The sequence below is a fragment of the Alligator sinensis genome, unplaced genomic scaffold (genome assembly GCF_000455745.1).
Source record: "Alligator sinensis unplaced genomic scaffold, ASM45574v1 scaffold259_1, whole genome shotgun sequence".
Lineage (NCBI taxonomy): Eukaryota > Metazoa > Chordata > Crocodylia > Alligatoridae > Alligator > Alligator sinensis.
The window spans coordinates 648,169-668,188 of record NW_005842430.1 but is presented as its reverse complement, the minus strand read 5'-3'; the positions used below and the strand labels follow the sequence as shown (position 1 = coordinate 668,188).

Genomic DNA, 20,020 nt, shown 5'->3' with positions numbered 1-20,020 from the left:
TGAACACCCAGCTGTTGAAAAGACCCACATAACACAGAAGCCAGAACTCCTTTTTATATATTTGGATTGCCAGGTTGCCTTCTGGTCCTGGCCTGCCCATGGTGTGCCAGGCATTCAGCAATTCCAGGCACTGATACTGCAAGATTCTACAACTGATCATGAAAATAATGGCCATACGGAAGCTCCAGTTGGCTCAAGATGTAGCGCCCCGTTTGCCAGCTGCTACAGGCCAACAGTAAAATTTGCTCTAATTCTATGCTAGTTCTTTGTTCAATATCAGATTAATTCCAATATTGGGTTAGCTGCTAATGTATACCACACTCAGTGGACTAGGCCCTAGCAGTTTGGGATGAAACAACTCAATAGCAAGAGTTGTATTCATCAGGAATTTGGCAGCAGACAGAGCCACATGTGTAATTTTGAGTGCCATAGATAATGTTTTGTGATTGGCAGGCCCTCTGCTGAAGAATTCCTGTCCATAAATCTGAAGTGTCCTATGTAGTACTACATTGGATGCACCTCTCAGTGAAAGCCTTCCTACACAGTAATACCCTGTATGTAAGCTGGGAACTCTTTCCTGAAAATAAACAAGAGAGAGAACACACATTTTGTGCGGGCCGGGAGCGGTCTGAGGCCCTCGGGGGCCTGCGTGCAGCGGGCTGTGGCCAGCAGCCCGGACACGCCGAGTTGGGGAATGCAGGCCGGCGGGCTAGAATTAGGCACGGACGCTTAGCGGTTGATTAAAGATTATTTACTTACACCGAAGATGGTCGTGGTGCAGGCAGGAAAACTTGCTTGAGTTGCAGTTACAAAACAAAACAAAACAAAACTCGAACCTGCAAGGCACGTGAGTACATTGCAGGGGGTTTTCGGCGACGGGAAGATGCAAAACACGAGAGTACGTCGCAGGGGGTTTTCGGCGATGGGAAGATGCAAAACATGAGAGTACGTCGCAGGGGGTTTTCGGCGACGGGAAGATAAACCTGCAGGACTCGAACCCGGACAGAGCTCTGGATACACTCACACGAAGTTTGCTAGGCTCCGTGGAACTTGCGCGCAGGGAAAGGGTTCGTTGAGGGATCGTTCGGCGATGGGGAGAGGCCAGAGGTTGATCAGACCCCTATAGCCTGCACTGGGTTCGATAGACTCCGCAGCGCTTAGAGATCTTCACGAGACGTGAAGTTCTCCTCCTCCAGATGGTTGTGGAGTTCTCCAACTTGGGCGGAAACCACTCAAGCCTCTTATACGGCTAGCAAGCCAATCACTAGCCACCACGTGGGAATAATTTAGAACTGGCCAATAGTGGGACACAAATTTGCATGCGAATGGCGGGAACTCCTTTGCACCGTGCATTTCTCTTTGCAGCTACGAAATGCACCCTGCAAAGAAAGCTCCGAGTGGCAGGAAATAATTTAGCAGTGCCGAAGAGCACACAAACAAAATCACACCCTTGGGTTGTGACACATTTAGCAGTCCAATCCTGGATATATTGAAGTGCATTAATGTATTTTTTTACTTCCGTCTTCCCAAATAAGAGCAGCTACCAGATGACAAGTGCAGTTGGCAGAAAAGGTAGGGAAGGACACAAACAACCTAGAGTAGTGGAAGAACAGGTTAGGGATTGCTCAGAGAAGCTATATGCAATCAAGTCAGCAGGGCCAGATGGACTGCACCCGAGGCGACTGAAGGAATTGGCTGAGGTAATTTCAGAGCCATTAGCTATCCTCTGAGAACTTTTGGAGGTCAAGCAAGGTCCCAGATGACTGGAAAAGGGCAAATAGAGTGCCCATTTTTAAAAAAAGGAAAGAAGGGATCCAGGAAATTATGGCCAGTCAGCCTGGAAGGCTTTTGACACTGGTCTCCCATGACACTCTCATTAACAAGGTAAGAAAATACAGACTAGGTGAAAGTAATATAAGGTGAATACATAACTGGTTTGATCTTTGTTTGCTACAGGTAGTCATTAATGGCACAATGTCTAGCTGGGAAGATGTATCAAGGGAGGTTTCCCAGGGGTCTGTCTTGGGACCAATACTGTTTATTATGTTCATGAATGATTTGGATGATGGAATTCAGTACACACTTAGCAAAACTGTGGATAACACCAAGTTGGATAGAATTGCAGACACCCTGGAGGGCAGAGCTATGATCCAGAATATCCTGGATTGATTGTGGACCATTTTTCCAGTCTATCAGATGATATTCAACAAGGACAAGTGCAAAGTCCATGCACATGGGACAGAAAAATTGCATAAACAAATACAGGCTGGGGAATGCCTGGCAAGACTGCAGTACTTCAAAGAAGGACCTGGGATTTACAGTGGACCATAAGCTAAATATGAGCCAACAGTGTGCTCGTGTGAAAAAAGCCAACTGCATACTGGTTTGTATTAATAGGAACATCACTTGTAAATCAAGGGAAGTGATTCTTCTACTCTATTCAGCACTGGAGAGGCCTCACTTGGAGTACCATGTCCAGTTTTGGGCCCCACACTTCAAGGAGGATGTGGACCATTTGGAAAGAGTCTAGCACAGAGCAACAAAAGGCCTGGGATTGAGGCCTGGGAGACAAGACTTATGAGGAAAGACTGAAAAAATAGGGTTATTTAGTCTGGAGAAGAGAAAACTGAGGGTGGGTTTGATAAGTCTACAAATATATGAAGTGTGTTTATAGAGAAGATGAAGATGGGTTTTTCTTTCTGGGCATATGGGACAGGACTAGGTGCAATGGCTGCAAGCTACAACAGAGCACATTTAGGTTGGAGATTAAGAGGAACTTTCTGACTATGAGGGTGGTCAAGCACTGGAATAGACTACCTAGAGAAACTGTGGAATCTCCAGCCTTGGAAGTTTCCAAGAAAAGGTTGGACAGACACTCAGCTGGGATGGTTTAGTCAGGGATCCTCCTGTTTTGAGCAGGGGGCTGAACTAGTTGATTATGTGAGGTCCTTTCCAGCCCTACTTTCCTATGGCCCTAAGTTCAAATGAAGCTTTCAATTAGCTGCACTGGGAGCAGGGTCAAGAACTTAACAAAATACAAAGCAGAAGTGCAGAATCAAGTGACATATTCTGAAAGATCTGTGAAATTGTGCTGCCATGACATGACTATGACAGGTGCACTAGTGATTAATAGACTAGCTAATTTCAGATTACAGGTTAGCTTTATTGAGATGATTGATAATTTTATAAACTGAAGTGTTATTTAACAGAGGATAGTTTAGGTGTTTATGAGTACACTAAAAGACAAAACTGACTACAATGGATAGCATTCAAGATCAACCATGGGCACTTGCAGAAATATTAACAGTCACGCTGTGAGGTGGAAAAGACGAACAAATGCAGCAAAGAACAACAGTCTGGAAGAATAAAATCCAAATAAGCCTTCCTTTCATGTTGTACTTATATCCTAAAATAGAACAAAATGCTTCACATCAAAACACATGGTGTAACTGAAAACACTGACATACCTGACATATGCCGCTGATGCACATATCCAGAGATTCGATATTACAGCGAGTGCCATCTAATACTTTGGGGGCAAGCTCTACAATCAAGTTTTTCCCCAACGCTTGACACTTAAGAGCACAAGGTGCACTGGGATCATTATATACAGGAAGCCACTCGTAAAAATGTCCTTGGTACTTGACATCATTGTAGGCTGAACATTGCTGTGCTCTAAAGTCACCAACATCTGAAGGGCAATCCTAAAAACAAACCAAAGGAAATCATTGTTAGAAAGAAAGCACCTTTTATTTGTGTTCACAGAATCTGATGTATTATATAAAAACTGCTGAGCAGACATGACCCAGGAACTGTTTTACTAAGGCATACACCTCATATTGCAGGATCCCACCCTAAGGATTAAAACCATATAGTTGTTATTTATTCCACTTTTGCAGAGAAGGTTACAATATATTCTGCATTCTACTTTAAACAGTGTTGACATCAGGTGGACTACACCATTGATCACAACAGCTGTTCTACTGCTGTTCATACAGTACATTTAGTTGCTTAATTTTGGGTAGTGCTAGAGTAATGTTGTAGCCATGATGGCCCAGAAATGATACAAGGCAAAAATTTGCTTGGCTGATAACTTTTATTCATTGGACCAATGAGAAGAATACTTTGCATTCGAAACCTTGTCCAACTTTATTCCAGCCTTACAGTTAGCCCAATAAAAGATATCATCCAAACAAATCCTTGCCTCTTTTAATTTTTTTTTTGGCAGCAAAATCTGCTTTTAAAGAATATCGATCTTTTGAATGGTGAAAATGAGATCTATAATACCCTCCGCTTCCTTAGCTGTTTTTGTTTAAGGATTTCAAAGTACTTTATGACCATTCATTAATTTTCACAAGGCTGCTGTGAGATAAGGACCACTATTATCTGCATTTACAGATAGAGAAATGAAAGTATAAAGGAAGTTAAAGTTCAGTGTCACACAGCAAGTAGATGGAAGATTTAGGCTGAAAGCCCAGAACTCCTGATTCCTAGCCTTGCCAATTAACTACAACATTTATTCTTTCTCATGGGAAAAGTCAGTTAGTTCGTTTGTCAGTAAAATACACCTAAAATTTGTCATGATTGATCATGTAATTCTATTTCTAGTACTAGTAGAGAATTCAAGTCCTTTTTTCCTCATGCAAATAAAGCTCATTTTTAAATATCTGAAATTCTTTATTTACAGTCTTTGAAATAAATTATTCTAAAGTTTTCTTCATTGTAAAAAAAAATCACTTGGTGATCTTAGGATAAAGCTATGGCAACAGGAGTATATATATGCGTGTGTGTGTGTATATATATATATATATATATATATATATATATATATATATTCTCTTGTCAGATCCTTACCAAAGTTCTTCTCCTATTAAAAATTATATATTAGTGTAACAGATCATCTCTCACTAAAGGCTCACTAAATGCATGTCCAGTATCAATCAGTCCATATGCTAGACTTAATGTGTATTCTTCCAAGAATTCCATCCACATATATATGCCAGATGTGAGACTGATTCTAGCAAAGTTTTATTTTTATTGGATAGAAAAATGAAACACTGACATGTCAACTAAACTCATGGAACTTGTTACTAGGTGTCAGCTAGCAAAGCTGCACCTGAACTATGCATCAACGCCATTCATGTTGATGGATTTAAATCCCCCCTGGAAAAGGCTAATGCATTTGCAACTGCTCTACACAGCACTGGTTACAACTTGCAGTAGCTGGAAGAGAGATTTGGATGAGAAGGGTAAGCAATGCACTCTGCTTATGAGTCCCTCTTACAGATATCACGTCATTCTCATAGGGTCGAATGACTTACAGAGGAGCTACAGCATTAACCTATGTCCTTTTATAATGGTCTATTTGTTTATTCTAAGCCTTGGTAAACAAGAGTAGTCAAATAGTGTTACTGGCTTCTTTGTGCAACATGTCAAATAGCTCATTAAAACAATAACCCCTACATTTTCAGACCAGTTTGCAGGGGTTCAGGCACACACTTCTGAAAAGTCAATGGGATTCATTCAACCAAAATCCAGCCAGTACTTTGAAACTCCATCTAGTGCTAAACCTTAAGGGAAAAAGTAGCTCAAAATGACAGTACCTTGCTTTTTGATTATGTTTAACATAGGGCAACTCCATTTGGTTTTTATGAGTCAAATTATTTTAAAAGCATACTATTAGGGAACAAGACTGAAAGAAAAATTACTCTGACTCTTAGTTCTGTTCCCTCTTTAAGAATCTGCAGAGGCTATGCTGGAAAGTATCATATGCATACCTAGCCAAATTATTGTCTCATTTCCAGAGATGCAACTCCAGACAAGTTCCCTGGAATCACAATGTCATTGTAAATTACAATAGAAACAGGCTCTGCTTTAATCTGGTGCTCCTCATCTTCTATAGAAGAGAACATGTGGGGTGGACAAGAGTCAAGAGACCCAGAATTTAAATGGGCACCACACAGTTCTCTGATGATGCTCTACATCGGGATAAGTTAGCTTTGAACATAATTAAACACAGTATGCCAAACTAGACCTTGAACAGCTGCACAACCACATTTCCATCACAAAGTAGTACAGAGAACCCCCCCCCATAAGAGTAAGTAGATTGCATTGTGGTAATACTTAGATCGGTGATTCTCAATTTTTTAAACTCAAGACCCTCCATAACTTTTATGAATTAGGTGGCACCCCATTTCAAAGACTAATTTCACCTGTTCATTTATTACAGAAAAAAATAGAGCAATACTTACATGGCAAAGAACTCAGATAGACCACAACATGTCAGAATGGTTTTGACACTGGATTTCTATTTGAAATCCTTGGGTTTATCTTGTGAATCATGTGTAGGTGTTTGCACATCTAACAGTGTTAATATTACATGGCATCCTGCAACACACTCGCAGCACCCCCCAGATACTGTAGCACTCTAGGTGAGAATCACTGACTTGGGCCAGTTACACACATTACACTTTTACCAGTATAAGTGATCAAAAACCAGTCTATACCCATAACAAAGCAGAAATTCGGCACGCATAAACTGGTTTAAAAATGGCTGAATCCAGTATAAGATTTGCTGCCTCTCATCAAAGGATGAATGTCTGTTCTGTTCACTACTGATCTAAACTAAACCATGTACAGAAAACTGTTTAACTTAGATGGATTCTGCCTCAGGCGTTTTGAATGTCTCTACCTAGCCCTAGACACCAGCTAAGATCAAGGCCCCGTTCTAGACATAGTAGAACTACTTAGTGATAAGGTATATAATTAAGCACAAAACATAGACAAGAGGGAATCCAAAGAGATAGAAGAGATAGAAGCAGAATGAACAGTATTTGGGTTTGCTAGCATAATATCAGTTCCACTTAGTGAAGGGGAGGGGTAATGAAGGAGAGAATTAGATAAACAAGAAAAAGGAAGGTAGATATGCAGAGGGAGAGATAAGGAGGTCTTGGGAGCAGGCTGAAGTGAAAGTTTTGTAATATGACTGTCCAAGAGTACATACTTCATCAGCTACATGTGATGTGTCATAGGTTTACACTGAACAGCGGCATAATTAGTAAAGATTAGAGATAGATGCAGATAGATGGGAGATACACAGATAGAAAAAAGTTAAATATGCTTGGACTAGAATATATATAAATCAGCCAAGGTGCTCTGAGCAGAACACAGCGAGGGTTAACATTGGATGGTTGGCATGTGAATGCCAGGACAAGGATTAAATGAGGTATTCTGAACAGGTGTGAGAACTATCTCCATGTAATGGAAGTATATAATGGATTTTAATGAATTTATACATGGACAAATCTATAACTGTATAGTATTATTTCTGACTAGGAGAGAATCACTCTGGAAAAAGCTTAAGTGACTTTTTGGCATATAAAAATCATAAATTTATGGGGAAATGGCCCAAATAACTTATTCAATGAATAGGACCCTAAAGGATTATCTTAAACACTTCCATATCCTGCACCTCATAGCATTAGAATGTAACAGTATATACAAAAATGGAAATATAAAATAGAGGGCTTAAGGAAGATTGAAAATCTCACTGAATAGCAAATAATGAATAGTTTATTTCTCTTAAGTATCAACAAAAAGATTAAAGCATACATAATTTTTTTTTAAAATTAAGCAAGTGGCATCACAGACAAGATGAAAACATAACTGTGTGACTCATTTAGATTAATAATCCAAGCAATTCTTTTTTTGCTAAGACATCAAACTCATTTTCTGATTGAAATATCATTAATATTATTCTGGGACCTCCTTACACTGTTTGAGTTCAGTGAACTTACTACTATTCAATTACAAATCCAGATGAAACTAATTTTCTGGTAAAATGATTCTTGTTCTTTTCATTAAAATGGCATACATATTAAGTTGTGCTTCATTTGTATTCCTCAATATAGATTTTAGTGGTGTAATGTCTCATGTAGCAAAATTACATTTGCAGACAATTTTACATAGTATATATACTGAATTTCTCATGTGGTTAACAAGAATACCTACACATGGAGAAAGAAGCTAGTATAAACTCTTAATTTTCAAACAAAAAATTTACTCATAAAATGGGAATCACTTTTTAAAAATAATAATTGGGACAATTTTATTTTAAAAAGAGTTAGGCTAGAGGTCCTAAATCTGGATAAAGTTTGGTAAATCTCCTGGGACCAATGTTTCTCAGAAGCATTCCAAAACATCTGAAATCAAGGGGGAAAGGACTGGGTACCAGACCCATGCCAGACATAACCCAGAAACAGAACCTTAAAAGCAGCTTCAGGTGCAAAAGTTATAAATATACAATTCTAGGAGAATCAGATTCAATATTTCTGTTTTGAGCCACCTGTCATTTAAAATATAAAGTTCTAGGAAAGAAAACCTACTCCCATGGACTTCAAATGGCAACAGACTCATTAACGCCAGCTGGGGCCAGGATCCTACCTTGAAATCTTTGAAGACTTTTCAGATTCATAAACAGTCTCATGATAGATTCTCACAGTAATTTTGATTGCATAACCTTTGAAATCACAAGTACCTGCATTAGTTCTATACTTTGCTATTCCTACAGCTTTCAGCACACAGCCTTCTGTTTATTAAAATGTGATAGAGACATATAGGTCTTGTTTGCTTCTCAGTCTTTCTATATAATATGTATATTTTTATTCTTTTTGCATCATGGATTCTGTATTTAATTTATTTCTACTAGTATGGAAGCAATCACAATGCATAAATTGAAATATGCATAGGCATATTCCTGTATATAGCATACAGAGTTTATTCAGTTAAGAGAAGCTACAAATGTATAGTTGTCTATTGCTGTACTTGCTAGATGCATTTTGATTTATAACATAGTTTAAAATTATTAGGTTATTTGTCTGAACCTGGCATTTATCTTTTCAAGACACAGATGCCAAGTAAAAGGCATTGCTAGTAGACTGGTAGGCCTTTACTTTTGTAATAGCAACTAATAGCGCTGTGCAAAGCTTCAGTCGCTGATTCGATTCAGCGGAGATTTGGCCCAATTCGGCAGCCAAATCTCCGAATCCGAATCAAGCCAGGAGACCCTTTAATCTCTCTGAATCGAACTGGAACCCTCTGAATCAATTCGGAGAGATTTGATTGTTTGGACACAGACACAGCTTTAAATGTTTTTTCTACATACCTCAAGCTAGCTCGTGAATGCTGCAATGCTGGGGTGGATGGAGCATCCCACGGGAGCGCGCGGCGGGGGGCCCCAGTGTGCTCAGTGGTGGACCCAGAAGTGGACCAGAAGCATTTCTGGCCGCGCGCGCCCCCCCCCCCCCCCCCCCCCCGACTGGTGCCTTTTGGATCTGAGGGAGCAACTGGGGTCCCCCTGCTGCCAATTGCCGAGCTGAGTAGAGTGCAGGGGGGAGGGAGTGTCCCACGTGCACTTGGCGGTGGACCTGGAAGTGGACCAGAATTACTTCCGGTCCACTTCCAGGTTCGCCGCTGAGCACTCGAGGGGCCTCCCCGCGCTCTTATGGGACGCTCCATCTGCCCCAGCATTGCAGCATTCATGAGCTGTGCCTTGTACCTTGAGGTACGTAGAAAAAACATTTTAAAACATTTTAAAAAGCTGCATCTATGGCTGAATCGCTGATTCTCAGAATCAGCATTGAATCTTCAGATTTGGATTTGGCCGGATCAAACTTGCACAGTGATCCAAATCAACAAATCGAATCACAGTCTCTGATTTGGACCAAATCCAAATGAAATCCAGTCCATTTCACACACCCCTAGTAACTAACTAGGTTTGTTTCCAGGATCCAATTTTTGCATGGACTAGCCTTTATTCACTAATGGCTTCCACTAATTTCTGCTAGGAGAGATTTAGGTGATGGGCCCAATGGTGGAAAATCCATCCAAAGCTGGGATGTAGGGTGTCAGAGCAGTTCAGGGTGTTTTTCAATGGGCCAGTGAAGAACTGGCACAGCAGAGAATGTAGGTGGGGCAGAATGAGGAGTGGGAATGGCTTGGTTTCCCAGGGGATGTAGTGATCCAACATATTTACTGGGCAGCTTCCAATGTCAGACCTCCCAGAGCTATGGTCAGACTTTGCAGCTGCCTGCCCTTGGCAGAACTCCTGAGGTTGGCAGTGTTGCAACTGCCACCTGCACTTTCTTGGGCATAATTCAATCCAAAGGCACTGCAGGCCTCATTGGTTCAGGACTGTTTGTGTGAAAATGGTTTCCTCTCCCCCAGAATCAAAGGGGGGAGGGGAGGGGAGGGGAAGGAGCCAAAACAAGTCCACAAAGTGAACCACAAGATATTTTTTAATAATAAAAAAATGATTCTGTTTTAATGATTTAGTAACTTGCCTTCTTTTTGGATATGCTCGCCTTTAGTTACTTGCCTTCTTTTTGTATTTCTCCAGCAGATAATTGATATCAGGAGTTGACTGCTTGTCATGAAATTAACCTATAATGATTTACGGTACATTTACATCCAGAAGGATTGCAAAGAGCTTTAATAACTGCAATCCAAAGGAATGTAGCAATATCTGGGTGAAATGCAGCAGCTGCTTAACAGCGAAAAACACCACTCTGAGTCAGTTTAGCACGAGACACAAAAAATGCCATATGCAACTCATTTTCATAAAGATTTGTGTAAAAATGTATACATACAATTTCCAACATGTGATTACAGTGACTGCATAGCAGCAATGGCAACTGCAAACTCAGATGTTCATTTATATATGTAAACACTGAAACTGTGCAATATACACATTTTTGAATATTTAAGTACAAAAATCTGGGCCTGACAGTGCAAAGGAAACATATGTGAAAGAGGAAGAGGGCAATGCAATTAACCTCCTTGCTTAGGTTAAGACTGTCACAGGATTTCTCCCATTTGAGGGTGGTCAGGAGTTGAGTCTTGTACCTCATCTCAAAGATGACATCTCTGGGAAGAACATTACAGGTTAATTTATGATGTAAATGGACTTTCTAACCCTCCAAAATGTGTGATTTCCTCATAGTCTACACAGAATATTCTGAATCAGAATTGGCAGTAAGGGCACCTATACAGGTGCTCCAGGGTGGGAGAAGAGGGGCATGTCTTTATTTAAACATGGTGGAGACTGTGAAAGGGGAAGAGATAGCCCACCCAGACTTTCCCCATTACTCAACATAGGTGGGCTGATAAGTGGCAGCTTTGGGTGGATTCTGAGACAAGAGGCTCAGGCATGCCATTCTCGGATCAGCCTGACCAGGCAAATCAAAGGAGAGAAAAGGCAGAGCTCAGGAGAAGAGCAGGACCATGAAAAAGGGGCCGGGAGAGTGGACAGGAGAGAAGTGGAAGAGAGATAGAGATGGCCAGTGAGGAGACACTGCGGGACGCCGCTGAGCAGAGTGGGGAAACAGAGAGCAGCACAAAGGCCGGCAGGAGCTGGCTGCATGCTGAGGCAGAGGCACACCCAGGAGGAACCCCGAGAGGGGGACCACAGAATACCACCGAGCATGGCAGGGAAGCGGCATGTGGCACTGAGGCCAGCAGGAACAGACTGTGCGCCACCCTAGCGGCACTCCCCGAGGAACCCTGGGAGAGGGGCCGCAGAATGTAGCCGAGCCCGGCAGGGAAGCAACATGTGGCACCGAGGCTGGCAGGAGCGTGGTGTGTGCGGCAGAAAAGCCACACCACCAGGAACCCCCTGCAGAGGGGCAGAAGCTCGGGGCCAAGCTGGGCAGCAGAACAGTTGGTGGCATGGAGCCATGGGGCTGCAGCAGCAAGGGGCCAGTGCACAGTGGGGAGCAGAACAGGGCCACCGAGACGGGCAGCTGGAGTGACAGCAAGAGTGACCTGGCCAGACCCAGCTTCAAGTTAGACACGGCTGAGGTGAGAAAGGGTGGTGACCCATTGGAGGGTCCATATTAGGGCTATGAGGGTGCAGTGAGGAGCTGCCAAGCCCACAGAGCACAGCTCATTAAAGGGGGAGAAAAGAGGCACCCCACCAGGGGCCTGAGGGCCTGGGGAAGCATGATCCAGGGTCCATACCAGTGCACACTGATTGATTTTCATTGACGTTTGCTTCTGGGTTTTCCTTTATGAGAACACTAGTACCTCAGGATTGAGGCGAATTCAGTTACAGTGGCCTCAGTCTGTAGCCAAGGGACAGCCTATGAGGAGCTGGCGGCCGGGAGAGCACATCCCTCAATGGTGGGACTTTCAGATGAGAAGTGATCATCTGTAATTGAGATCTCAAGACACCGACATCTGTTCTGGCCTTGGATGTGGTAAGGGTGGGGCGAAGGGGAGGTTGGAGCCCCACGAAGGAACCAGGGTGTGGGATCCCACAAACCACTTGGTGGGAACTGTCTCCCAAGAAGAACATCAAGTTGTGGTGGGCGAGCAGGAACGGCAACCAGAACACTCAGGTGGTGCTAACTCAGGGACCCACCCTGACATCACCAGTCAAGTGGGGAATCAAGCCCTACAACACGTACCAGCAACAGAGACATATAGGTCTTATTTGCTTCTCATCTTCTTTATACATAATATGTATATTTTTATTCTTTTTGCATCACGGATTCTGTATTTAATTTATTTCTACTAGTATGGTAGTAGTCACAATGCGCAAGTTGAAATATGCATAGGCATATTCTTGAATAGAGCATACAGGGAGTGGCTGTCAGGGGCCACTTTAATTAAAATGCCCACAGTATCTTGTGTATTCAGTGTCCCGCAGTTCAAAATGGTGGAGGGGGTGCTTTAACTAAAGCTGAGTCAAGATGCATTAGTTAAAGTGCCCCTGCCACCATTTTGAAATGGGGGGATACTGAATACACAAGATGGTTAGAGTGCTCCAGCAGACTCGATTAAGCGAGTCTGCTCCAACACATTCTAATACGAACACGTTGAAGCACGTGTAAAAGTGCCCTCAGATTCCAAAGAACTGATGTCCATTTTGGAAGTGCAAACTCAAAGCCTGATGACATCAATCAAATCCTTAAAATGTGGAATAATAGAGAGTGGAAAGAAAACTATCCATCATTAGATTTTAAACAAGTAGTAGAATTTCTGAAACTTTACACATTATTTGAAGTAATGATGGAAGCAGTAAAACAAAATTACAGGCCAGACTCACATTGTTACTGCAGGTTTTGTATCGAATATTGCGACCTTCACAGTTCCTGAAAAACAGAATGCAAACGGTTTGATCAGAAATATAAGTAAAAAATCCTACATCTCTTATAACTACTTATTCTCCTGAAAATTGGATTGTTATTACTCTATTACTACTCTAATGTAACCTGTACCCAAAATATAAGGCTTAAACACAGACCTCCACAAAGGGGGCTGCAAATTCTGAAGGTTGCAGTGCTATCTGTCCACAAACAAAGTATGTTTTTCCTGTTAAGTTTCCTGTATCATGATCCCAACCTGCTACCAATGTTATGCAGGACAAATTTAGGTTCCTGATGGAAGTCAGTTGGCTTCACCAGTGTTTGTCCTGATGTATGTGGAAGGGGAGAAGATTCAGAAGGGAATCACACTGTTTTGGCCATATTGAGCACATAACTAATGGGCATTAATTCCTCTCATTCCCTTTTTCAATTAAAAGTTAGATGATGCTTTTATACAGTCCACGGTAAATATTGAAAGCTGACAGTCAGCCATGGCTCTGAAAAGCTTTTGAAGCACTACTCTATACCTACAATCTGTCTTAATTTAAATTAACTATAAATAAAAATATAGATATTTCTTAGGTGCCCATTACATGTGAACCCTGAAATCTAGAAAATGCAAACCTTTTGTGAAGTCTTTTGCTGACAACTGAAAGAAAGGGTTCCCCTTTAATAAAGAAATTATATATTGCACTTTCCATAAGTACTGTATTAATTTCCTATGAGCATATGTAGCACGGGGGAAGTTTACGCTAGAAGGGCCAGGTTTTCAAGACTTCCATAGCCTTGTCACATTAGGAGCAACCCCATTGACTGGAAGTTTGCATAGAGTAATCTACTACTCATCTCAAATAAGGGAGTCAGAATGTAGACAAAGTAAATAGGTACAGGTAGATATTTTAAATAGCTTTACAAGTAATTACCTTGTAATTAAATGTAGTTTCTAAAATCCGGAAGAGTCATTTGAACAGCCATATAGTGCTAATAAAACCTGCCTTCCACACCAACAGAATGAGTGGTAGCAAGCAGTTGCATCTCGCATACTGAATTTACTTCTTTTTTGCATAATTTTTAATTTGGCAAAAGATTATAAAAATATCCAATTATAAAAATATCCAATAAAATGTATGAGAAACTGATAAAAAGGCCAGGTTTGTGGAGGGCCTGGGGCAAAACTTCACTCAGCTGATCTGAACATGCAACCCCCCCAGCTCAAAACATTGTCTTCAGTTTCCTACTTGCCCTGAGAATCACTGTGTAACAACATACACACTAATTATGTTCATGCTGCATAAACATGTGAAAATGTTGTTTCACAGCTTTGTATTTCCTAGACATTACAACAACAATAAAAATACACAAAAAAATTTGAAACTATAAATTTGTCAAAGTATAGAAGACACATGTTTTTCCCCCAGGGGAATACATTAAAATATTAATAAAAGAACACTGGAATTTATATTGCTACAATTTATTGCACTCATTTTACAGTCACTAACACAGTGAAAGAATATTGTGGCTGTTTGCTGCAAATGTTGCTATATTCAAAGAGTTTCTTGCATTCTGCACAAAAAGAAACAGGAACTGTTTTAATAATGGTCAGCTTTAGCCATGGATTTCACATTGCCAGGACTTGACTGGGATATCACATTACAAGTCTTCATTAAGCAAAATTCATTTTTTGGCTATTATGCCATATAAAGTGAAAACCTAACAAAATGGAAATTTAAACATAATCGATACATGTTTTGAATAATGTAATTCAGGAGGAATTCAATAACAAAAGGAATTGTGGACCTAATACTGAAACTCCTATGCACTTCAGTAATCCTTTCTTATAACTACAGGTCTACTAGAAGGACTGTGAGATCAGGACCTATATTAGTGAGCTTTACACACATAGGTGGATTGAACTTAAAGAGCTAAAGTCAAACCCTTTCGTACAGTTTGGATTTATAACACATTCTTCATTAGAAAGAATGAGTTTACTCTCCAAGCTCCACGGTGGCTTATCCAAAAGTGTGGTATGAAATTAGTGGGTGGTAGCTACAGGACTTCCTTTTTGGGAAGGAAACAGACCTCTCCAGCAGATGTGAAATGTTCTGTGAGGCATTCAGTAGATACCTGGTTCCTAATACAGTCTAATAGCACTATGTTAAGTTTATGAGGACACATCAGAGGCTACTAGGAACAGACTCTTCTTTGGCAATCTCAGCCAAGAAATTTAAAACATCCAGTGTGCCCAAAGTCTTAATTCTTTACAACGTATAGTTAAGCAGAGAATCTGAGACTACTGTGATGAAGACTTCTTCCCTCACCCCATCACTGCTGACCCAGGATATATTAAGTAATTAGTGCAGAACTAATGGATAGACTGCAATCTCCATAACATGATAGGCAGGCAGGGTAGAAATTCAAGGTCTTCTACAGCTGTTCAAAAAAGCAACCCCCTACACACTACTGCTCATCTCCAGATGCGATGAGATCACCATATTTCCTTCAACTCCCCTTGAGACAGCCACTTAAGGGAGTTTCTCCAGTGTGGAGAATGGTTGTGCAATGAATATCCTGCATGTAGAGTGAATTGGTTGGTTTTGACTATAAGAACACCACACGTCTTGCCACTGCACACTGTGCAAAACATTCCACTGAATACATCTGCTAGGGACACACAAACAGGTATGCATGACATAGATTTGGACATCTACTTCCTAGTGGTGGGAACTTTGAGTAACATAAAATGAGTCATTTTTGCTCTTTAATACCCCAGCGCAGAAAAGCAGTTGAGCACATGCTTATGAAGCCTAGGTATTTATCTAAAATGTTACTGATTCTTATGAAAACCATTGGATACAAGGTTATTTGGGTAAATGTGATATCTTTTATTAGACCAGGTTCCCAAACCTGGGTCGCAACCCAAATGAGGGTCGCGGGGGCAATGCCAGTGGCACTGCACACAAAAGATGAGCCACGTGGCATGCCGGGCCCCCCGACCCCAGCCCCAGCCACTGCTGCCACACTCCATTCCCAGCAGCAGGTCACAGAAAAAAAAAGGTTGGGAACCACTGTATTAGACCAACTAAATAATTGGAAAAGATGTTCTTTGCAAGTTTTGAGGGGCAAACACCCTTATTCAGGCATAAGAGAGTCACCTCTCCAGTGCCTAAAAAAGGGTGCTTGTGCACAAAACATTGCAAAGAACCATTTTTCCAACTATTTAGTAGGTCTCATAAAGATAGCACATGTACATAAAGAACCTTGTCTGCCTATGTCCTTAGACCAACACAGTTACAACCAACAACTTATGAAAACCATTAGATTTCATCCCACTTGACACACACAAAGAGAAGAGATAGTGTTTCACAAGACATTGTATGGTAGGTGAAGGGGACAGAAAACCACAGCACAGCTGAAAAGGAAGATATCGATGAAGTGTGTGGCTAACCTGCCATTTAAACATCTCCTTAGAGAATATGAGGCTCCCCCTCCACAAGTCCGCGAGCAATCACTCCAGGCTCCCCAGGCATCCCAGCCACCTTCTTTATCTTCATCAGAGCGTGTAATTCTGGAGGTCTATAAAAAGCAGAGGGAAAAAAAAAAGCCTGAATCTGCTTGGAGTCTATTAGGTTCTTTCACTGATTATTTCTGTGTGGAAGACTACTGAACTTGTACAGGGCAATGATATAGTCAGAGAGGTATGTTTAAGATTAAAGTCCTGTTTTGAAAAAGAACATTCAAAATTGCAGCAAGTTACAAATGGCAACACTACTGGAATATGAGAGGTCATCAAGACTGGCCTCCCTTTCAGAGAACTGTATTAGCCAAATACCCTGATTTGTTATCCGCTGCCTACTTTATTACATGCTTTAGAACAGAGCTCCCAAGAGGCATCCCAAAGACATTCTGCAAATTTTCTTTGTGCCACCATACTGTTTCCTATATTTTCTGGTATCGTGCACATGTATTTTTTGTGCATACATGCCATAATGCTGATCTGATAGCAACACCAGTTTCCATGATGAAGAATTCTAGATGTGTAAGAAATTGTTCCCAGAGAAAAAGAAAGGCTTGAGAGAGAAATGTCTCTCGCACCTAAGGCACTGGCCTGGAACTAGGGAAATGTAAGTGTAAGCCCTGGTTCTTGCTCATACTTCCAATGTGACTTAAGACAAATCCCTTACTCTCTGCATCACTTCCCCCTCTCTCTTAATAATCATACCATAGGAAAAGGGAAAACAATCCAAAGTAAAAAAAAATATTGTACCATTAGTTGAACACTAAGAAGCAGGTTAGTTTCCTTGACAGAAAGCAAGGTGTTAAGAAGTCTAAGTTTATAAATCTTTTATAAATGTATCTAAAATATTGCTGATTTTTATGAAAATTAGATTTTATACCACTTGACCCACACAAAGAGAAGAAACAGCATTTGAATTTATACAAGTTTTATATAAGTATAAAGAACCAGCTAGTAATGCTTGTTTATCATTCAAAATTTTGAAAGTGGTCTTTCTGGTTCCATCATAACACTAATATGAGAGACCTCTGGACAAATTCCCACCCCAACTGCTTATAACTTAATTAGCAAGGGCTGTTTTGCAAACAAAGACACATTACATTTTGTCCTACCAAACCAGAACTACAGTATAATCTCTTCACATGAAATATACTTCCCCAGTAATACAGACTGAGAGTAATATTCCAGTCTGCACAACAGCCCAGCTGTTTTAATTGGCAAAGCAGCAGTATTTTGACTTTTGCTTTTATTTTTATAATACCAGAAAATGGTATACTGATTCCAGTTTGATTATTTTTAAAACTTCTCTTAGATATGTTTTAAAAAGATCAGATCACATTATCAATACCTATTTCCTATTCAGACAATAGGCTGTCTGGAAGTGTTGTTTGCCCACAGTTCTTGCTGAACTCACAGGGAGCTCTGGATGCTCATCCCATATGAGGATAAGGACCAGACTGCATGGTTCAGTGTTTTTAATTAAATTGAACATGACAAACCACAGACAGTAGATTTTTACCACTCAGAAGAATGCTTAAATACATGGATGCATTTCATATACCAGGATTTGTAAGGGCCAGCAGCAGGAACCCTGCAGCAGGACACTTTGCCAAAGCAGATCAAATAGAGTCTGGCTCCGACTACGCTGAGGTCTAAAATGTAATATAACTGGAATTACAAACCTTCAGTGTCCTCTTCTAAAAGAGCTACAGTTCCTATTCATTATTCTAATCTAGAACAGTGATTCTCAACTAGGATGCCATCTAGAGTCAAAAAATGAGTGAAAACTAATAGCTGACATTTTCAGAGGGGTGCCTTGACTCCAAAGAGGTTGGGAACCGCTGATCTAGAACAAATATTTGTTTAAATAGGAAGGTCATATTAGCAGCTTCCTCAAGTACCATTTTCTATTTTCAGTTCTTTATTTGTAGCATACTTTTGTCCTTTCATGCTTGTAATTTCTAAAAACTTTTCTTTGAAAAAGAATGTACTGTGCTGTCGGGGTGTGTGAAACAGGCTGTATTCAATTCGGATTCGGCCTGAATCGGGGACAGTGATTTGATTCGTTGATTCAGATCACTATCCCCAGTTTGATTCAGCCAACTCTGAATCTGAAGATTCAATGTTGATTCAGAGAATCAGTGATTTGAACATGGACATAACTTTAAAAGTTTTCTCTACATACCTTGAGGTATCAGGCACGGCTTGTGATCGCTGCAATGCTGGGGTGGATGGAGCGTCCCACAGGAGTGTGAGGGGCCCCCCCGCGTGCTTGGTGGCAAACCCAGACCATTTCTGGGTCTGCTGCTGAGGCCATAGCGGGGCCCCCTGCATCCCCCCAGCTCAGCGATCAGCCACAGGGGGACCCAGGGTGCCCCCCAAAAGTTCACCAATTACTGAACTAGGGGGGCGCAGGGGCCTCCCTGCATACTCCCTGGCAGACCCAGAAGTGGACCGGAAGAACAAAAAAAATGTTCCCCAGGCTGCATATTTGCAGCGGGGTCTCAAAACTAGATACCTGGATATCCAGGTATCAAAATAAAAAACTCACAGAAAAAAAGTAGGGCAGGGCACAGTCCTGAGGGAAGTGGAGGCTCGGGTCCTCCAAAGAGATGCTCTGGCAGCTAGCCAGAGCATCGCTATGGCTGCCCCTTGCCCCGGTGTTGAAGCATGCTGCCTCCATGTGCGGGGCAGACAGGAGCGATGCAGCCTGCATGGACCCCAGCTCTGTCCCAGGTAAATAAGGGACTGGGGGTGGGGGGGACTGGAGTTGGGGGGTTACTCGGGAGGAGTAGGTCCCCCACCTGCCCTCCACACAGCCCACAGCACGCCCCCCACCCCACAGCAGCAGCCCAGCAGGGCGCTCAGGGCTGTCCTGGCAAAGCCCTCCCTGCAGCACGGGGCAGAGTGGCTTGGCCCCAGCTGCCTGGCACCTGTCGCTGCTTGTGGCAAGTCATACGGACCTGACCTGTCTTGGCACGGTGCCGTGCACCTTCAGGCAGCTCTGGGCTGCTCAAGCTGTCACCCAGGGCCCCACACTGCTCACAGGGACTGCCTGTTGTGCCAGGCTGGGTCCTGCATGCACAGGCCTCGTGCACCATCAGGCCGAGTTGGTTTTGTGCATTCAGGACCTGGCCCGGTGTGACAGACAGTCCCCGCAAGAGGTGCAGAGCCCCAGGTGACAGCCTGAGCAGCCCAAAGCTGCCTGAAGGTGCATGGACCCGTGTGGCACTGCACCGCACCAGGCTGGGCTGCATCCACATGATGTGGCAGAAGCAGCGCCGGGTGCCAGATGGCTGGGGCCAAGACAAGCTGCCCCATGCCATGTGGGGGGAGGTTATGCCAGGAGGCCCCAAGTGCC

The 20,020-nt window shown here is 42.1% G+C and overlaps 1 protein-coding gene across 2 annotated transcripts in view; it reads right to left on the bottom strand.

Moving 5' to 3' along the window:
- LOC112551336 (ADAMTS-like protein 3) overlaps positions 1-20,020 on the bottom strand; it is a 276,557-nt gene that overhangs the window by 99,790 nt on the left and 156,747 nt on the right. For both annotated transcript variants that reach the window (XR_003095629.1, XM_025211794.1), the window contains exons 4-6: positions 16,591-16,718; positions 13,106-13,151; positions 3,468-3,704 (exon numbers count right to left, since the gene is read on the bottom strand). Coding sequence is in view for 1 of the 2 variants with exons in the window: in XM_025211794.1 (XP_025067579.1) it covers positions 3,468-3,704; positions 13,106-13,151; positions 16,591-16,718 (411 nt within the window). In the remaining variant the exon portion in view is untranslated. The remainder of the gene's footprint in view (positions 1-3,467; positions 3,705-13,105; positions 13,152-16,590; positions 16,719-20,020) is intronic.